General features: G+C 51.2%; 1 protein-coding gene across 3 annotated transcripts in view; it reads right to left on the reverse strand.

Moving 5' to 3' along the window:
• Positions 1-859: 859 nt before the first annotated feature.
• Positions 860-6,308, reverse strand: part of ATP6V0A1 (ATPase H+ transporting V0 subunit a1) — a 68,782-nt gene continuing 63,333 nt past the window's right edge. For 2 of the 3 annotated variants that reach the window (XM_003786334.3, XM_023511261.1), the window contains exon 21: positions 1,872-2,369. In XM_003786334.3, the coding sequence (XP_003786382.1) occupies positions 2,276-2,369 (94 nt within the window). In that variant the 3' untranslated portion in view covers positions 1,872-2,275. Of the gene's footprint in view, positions 2,370-6,308 lie in introns of all 3 variants that reach the window. The other variant, XM_003786335.3, reaches the window with a different exon arrangement.

The following is a 6,308-nucleotide window of genomic DNA, read 5'->3' on the forward strand; positions in this document are numbered from 1 at the left end:
AAAAAATCAAGTCACCAAAAATATTAGAGTTTACTCTTGGACTCTCAATTCTATTTCATTGGTTCTAATTCTTATCTAATTGGATGTAAATTTCATTGCCTCCCTTTTTTAGTCAATTACTGGGCAGAGGCTAAAGGAGCTCACTGACCTAAGGTGGGTGTGGGCACCTCATGGCCTACGCCAGGGGCAGGTGGCACAGTTATGGAGAGAGGGCTACGAAGCCAGGGTGGGACAAGGAACATGGAATGGACAGGGCATTATGGCCCCTTCTCATTCCTCCTGAGCAGCAATAGTTAGCCTGGTGTTCACATTCTAGGGCAGCCCCTGCTCTGAAGGACCCTAGAGGGAAGAATGGAGAGGGAGGGTGCCAAAAGGAATGTGGCCCCTCACAGGGCAGTGAGGAGGGAAGGTCTTCCTCCCAGCCTGCCTCCCTGCTGGATCTTCACCCTGCTATTTTCCTACCTCAGCACCTCGCATTCTCCAGCTGCCCAGAGAACCCCATGCTGAGCCTCCACTTACACCAAGGCCAAGAAAGGGCTCAGGACTCAAAATAGCCAGGCCACTGAGCTCTGGAGAGCGTGCTTGGAGATGAGGGCGAGGAGGTGGCAGATGCCCAGGCTCCTCTTCCCCAGGATGTGCAGGGAGATGAAGACAGCCCTCACCCCTGTCAGCTCCTGCACAGGCAGTGTCTGCAAAGTTGTCCTGGCTCATGGGAGTGAGGCGCCTGGGAAACTTGAGATAAGGTGAGAATTTCACAAACTTAACTGCCCGCCCAGGCCTGTGGCCTTTGACCAGAAGAAAACACAGCAATGCTGGGGAAGGAGTCAGGGGCTGTGGGCAAAGACAAGCAGCCTCCCAGGAAGAGTCAAACATACTTTATTCAGCACAGGAATGTCTGAACAGAAGGGCCTTGGGCAGGTTCCCTGACAAAGAACTCTGCTTTGAACCCCACTGTAAACAGAGCAAAGATCATCCTGTAAACGCAGGACAAGAGGGGAGGGGACTCTGCATAGGGCCAGGTCAGGTCACAATAGGCCGGCACACAGTGAAGATAGGGCAGAGTGTCCTATGCCCAGGGCCAGGCCAGCTGGGAGACTTGTGTGGGCAGCTCTGAGCAGCTCACACAGAGAAGCCAGGGTGGGAGGAGGGCACGGGTCTGGCTGATTCAGGGGATTATCTCTACCACTGAGGGCAGGGGCATGAATTTAGCTAGGGCAGCCAAGGTTGCTGCTCAACACATGATTAGAAGGCTCTAAGACCACAGCTCGGTGTGGGGGTCGACAGGGGATGGGACCCCTTGACAGGGCTGTGCAGTCCTCACAGCCATAAGCACTGGCAGTCATCCCATATAAATCAACTGTGATGCTGACCTTCCCTGCCCAGGACACCCTTCCTGAGACCTGGAGTCAGTTTGGAAGTGGGGAGGGGGCACTGAGAGGGACAGCAAGGCAGGCTATGGACAGAACCAGCTGTGGTGACTATAGCCTGACACTCAAGACATCATGATTGGGGTAGGGAAGATCTCGGGGTCTCCACCAGGAAAGAGCATCAGTCTGAACTCCGGCCCAGGGCAGGGTCCATGCAAGGCCTGGGAAGTGGCCAATTCAATGGAGGGAACACTGTGTGCTGACGAGCCAGTCCAGGCCTCTGTTTGAAGCACTCCCAGCTGTGTGATGCTGTGCGGGTGCGCACAGGAAGAGGGGGAGGATGGGAGTGTAAGGTTAGGGGATGACAGAAGCCACTCATGATGGCCCAGTTGGGTTCAAGCTAAATTCCTGATTAACAAGCCCCAAAGGGGGTGGGTAAAGGATCATTTTCCTGGACCCATCCCTGCTAACCCGAGGATAGGACATGTTAAAGAGTGTTCCCTTCAGTGACAGGTGCAGGAGACCCAAAGTCTAGATGTGGGTGGCATGGATGCTCGTTCTATCCATGACAGGTGTGGGAGCCCAAAGGGCTGTAAGCTTTTGTGTGAACCACAGACAGTTCACCAGCAGGAGATGGAGAAGCTGGCTGGAGGCCAGGAGGGCAACACTGGTGCTCAGCTGGTATGAGTGACAGCCAGTGCCCAGCTTCTTTCCAGAAATCACTACACTGCACACAGAGCCAGGGGTGGTGGGAGGCCTATGGAGGGTGGGTTCTAGCTAAATGACTCACAGAAAGAGGTGGCACATGCCCTGGTGCCCAGGGATCACAACCAACAGGCAAAGGAGCACAACCAGTCACTGTGGAGGGAGGCAGGAGGGCGGCTCAGGGCACATATCCTAGCAGGGGCTCACTCCTCAAACTTCCCTTCCCGAATGTGCTCGAAGGAGAAGGGCAGGAACTTGAAACCGGTCCCACTGTAGAATTTATTCTGGAACTCGACCCTGGAGAAAGGGGAAAGGAAAGCTGTCATTCCATAGAAACCTTCTGATACCTTGGGACTTCACATTTGAGCTGAAAAGATGCTCCTCCCCCACCCTGCCCCAAACCTCACTGCCCTGGGTGAGCTGAGGATAGCAATTCTCTGCCAGGTCTACCAGTTCCCTGCTGTGCAGAACTCCCACTTTTAAAGCCAGGGACCCACTCTCTGTAAGAGCTCAACATATGGCTTAATTGGTCTCTCCTCAATTCCTGTTTTAGTTTTGCCTTGCCAACCAGAGTGTTTATGCACAACGCTCTGTACAGAGCCTTGAGCAAAAAATGTTCAGTTAGCCTGAGTCTAATAACAATGTTGTTAACAGCCCCTCCAGGCAGGGGCTCACACAGCTCACCTCTAAGGGAAGCTCCCTTGAGGGACCCTAGGCCAATGCTACTGTTTGCTTATTTTTCTTTTTCTGTAGGGAGGGAGGAAGAGGGAGGCTTGGAATGAATGCTGAAGGCTTTCCATTTAGTGAAGGAAATTCTCAGGAAAGTGGGGGAAGTCAGGAGGGGAAGTCTGTGCAAAGCAATGGCAAAAATACTTTGCAACCACAACATCTGAGAAAGAATTCTTCTCTTGGGGACTAAAAGGGAAAACAGACCCTGGACTCCCTTCCCAGCAGCTCAGCATCCATCCCTGATGATCTCCTTGGGGCCCTTTAGGAGGGGGTGGAAGACTGCCCCGTGAGCAGAGCGAGGCTGCTCAGCTGTGCTTCCTCCTGCACACTCGCCCTGGATGACTGCCCAGAAACCAAATCACCTCCAAATATGGACAGAAAAATGCATGATTCAAAGGATAAAAAAGCCAAGGAGAGCTGCCCTGAAGAATAGTTTCCATGTAGTGCTGTGTGACCCTGGGAGCCCCATAACCCCCAGGCAAGAACAGGCGAGGATGGGGGCTGCAGCTGGTTCCAGGTGACAGGTCACATGTGGGGCAAGAGCTTCAAGAACCCTCTAGTTCCCTCAGGCAGGCTTCAGCCTTCAGTTGGGGGCTTCTACCGTCCAAGCCGAGGACGCAGGATTAGAGGTGGCCAGGCGCCTGAGGTTGGGAGGACTATCTGCCAGTGGTACAGGGAGGTCCTCAGAGGCTGCTTAAGTTCTGGGGTGTGGGCTGAGGACCCTGAGTGACAGAGCTGCCAGCTCCACTTCTGGGAGAAGAGTGAAGTGACTTCTCCAGGTGGGAGGGAGGGCAGTTTGCTTTCTCCTCATCCTACGCTCTGCAAGGGCTGGGCCAAGGTCCCCCAGGGAAAACAGGACACAGGAATGGGAGTGAAACAGAGTTTCAAAGTGAAGTTCGTCCAGGGCTCCTGCAAGAGCAATTCCAAACCAGGACCTAGATTCACTTCATGTCCAGCACCCCGCAAAAGTCTTTCATACAGGTTACTGAGGCCACCTCTGAGGAAATGCAGTGGGGCCTGGAAGCCCCTGCTTCTTACCTACTGCTGTTAGGTGGGAATTCTTCATATTGGACAGGCAGCATGCCCACACAGCAAGGGTGTTTCAGAATATTAGAGATAGATTTAAATCTATTTAATTCTAAGTCCCCTTTTCATTCAACAATATATAGCCACCAGTATATAGTCAGCAATATACAGTGGAAAAGTCCCCTGACTTAGCACCCATATTCAGCGGCTAGGGCACCAGCCATATACGTCAAGGCTGGCAGGTTTGAATCCAGCCTAGGTCTGTCAAAGTACAACTGCAACAAAAAAATAGCCAAGTGTTGTGGCAGACACCTGTAGTCCCAGCTACTTGGGAGGCTGAGGCAAGAGAATCACTTAAGCCTAAGAGTTGGAGGTTGCTGTGACCTGTGACACATGGCATTCTACTAAGGGCAACATAGTGAGATTCTGTCTCAAAAAAAAAAAGAAAGAAAAGTCCCTTTAAGGCCCCATTCCATGTCCTAGGAATGAATGATGAATGATGAATGATACACGGCCTTGGTAGTGTATGCTGCCCACCCCCCCGCCACTATGTTCAGAACTCAAAACCTCTGGCTGGGTAATCACACTAATAACTTTCTTTTCCAAACTCCTGAATGGAGCAGCTTTGTTTTCAGATCCTTGTGGGGTGGCACCTGCTGCTTTCATCACCTACCCACAGGGGCCAGTGGGAAGGAACAGGGATATATGCCTGGGAGGGGGCATAGCAATTTTGCTGTGGGAGCAGACAGGTGGTCCCTGTCACACAACAACTGATACTGTCCCTTCTAAAAGCTATTGTTCAAAGGGGGTCATAACCAGGATGTGTTGGGTCTATACTGGGGTCAGCCTGACTTCCCTTCCCTCCTGGACCAAACTCCAGCACAAAGCTAGAAAGCAATTTCCCTGTCAGTCTCCTTACGCTCTCTCCATGCCGCCAGGGCAACAGGGTCTCTGTGCTGGGGAGAGGGCCCCACCTGCCTCCTGGCACATTCTTCCTTCTTTAAGGGTCACTCAACCACTTTGATCCAGGAGCCAGCAAGGTCTTGTCATGCCCCAGGCCCCTGAAGTGCTCCTCTAGAATTCAACAGTGAGAATCTCAGGAAGTCAGATGGGTTTCTCTCTCACCCCTTCCAACTTTAGCACTTGTCAAAGGCTACTGGGTGACTCAGAGGGACTCACTGGGACCAAAACAATCCTGCCATGTAATAGGAACACTTGCTTCCTTGAGTGGCTAAAGGGGGAAGGAGTCCTGAGCTTCTTCCCTTTCCTGGTGGGCGTGTAATTGAGAGAAGGCAGTTTGGAAAGATGATTCTGGTCTGACCTGCTTCTTTGGCCCTTTCTGTCACTCTGAGCAATTCAGGGCCTAAGACACACATCTGTCTGATGTCAAGGCAATGATGTCAGCATGGAGGTACATTTCAGGGGTTCTTACTTCCCTTGGGGCAGCTATTCTGTCAACTACTTCAAGCTCTGCCATGCTGTGACAATACTATATTCCTAACAAAATACTGGTCTCTCTTTTTTTTTTTAGAGATGGGATCTCACTCTGTCACTCAGCCTGGAGTGCAGCGATGTCACCACAGCTCACTGTAACCTCAAATTCCTAGGCTCAAGCAATCTCCTTGCTTCAGGCTCCTGACCAGCTGGGACTATAGGCATGTACCACCATGCTTGACTAATTTTTAAAATTTTTTTGATATGAGGTCTAAGTCTTGTTCAGGCGGGTCTTGAACTCCTAGCCTCAAGTGATCCTCCCACCTTGGCCTCCCAAAGTGGCAGGGTTTATAGGTATGAGCCACCACAGGTGGCTTCATTCTGTTTCCTTAACCATCATCCAATCTGTGAGTGTACAAGCATGTATAACTACACGTACATGGAATCTGCTAGATTGTTTGGAATGTAGGACCAAGGGTCAACAGTCTTTCTGCATAAAAATCAGCATTATGTCCACAGTTATAACTGTAATCACATCCTTGCCTCTGTATTCTCTGAGGAAGGAAAGATGCCCAATTATGGTAGGCAAGAAAGCCAAGCACACTTTATGGGTAGGAAGAAGGACATAATTCAGAAGGAAACAGAATTAGCAGATTAGTACATTAACCTCCTCATTATGTTTTCAAACATGTCACCCACCTTCTAATGACCCTACATGAATCTAAGAATAGTGGTTTACATATTACCAAATTCAATGCTTTTGGTCTTGTCCCTGCTGAAGAGACCCAAAACTTCTACGTCTATGAGGGAGTGGCCCTTAAATTAAGAAACATCAGGGATGGCTTGGCGCCTGTGGCTCAATCGGCTAAGGCACCAGCCACATACACCTAAGGTGGCGAGTTCGAATCCTCAGCCCGGGCCTGCCAAACAACAATGATGGCTGCAACCAAAAAATGGCCAGGCATTGTGGCGGGCGCCTGTAGTCCCAGCTACTTGGGAGGCGGAGGCAGGAGACTCGCTTGAGCCCAGGAGTTGGAGGTTGCTGTG

Source organism: Otolemur garnettii, unplaced genomic scaffold (genome assembly GCF_000181295.1).
Source record: "Otolemur garnettii isolate 467f Iridium unplaced genomic scaffold, OtoGar3 scaffold00018, whole genome shotgun sequence".
Classification (NCBI taxonomy): Eukaryota; Metazoa; Chordata; class Mammalia; order Primates; family Galagidae; genus Otolemur; species Otolemur garnettii.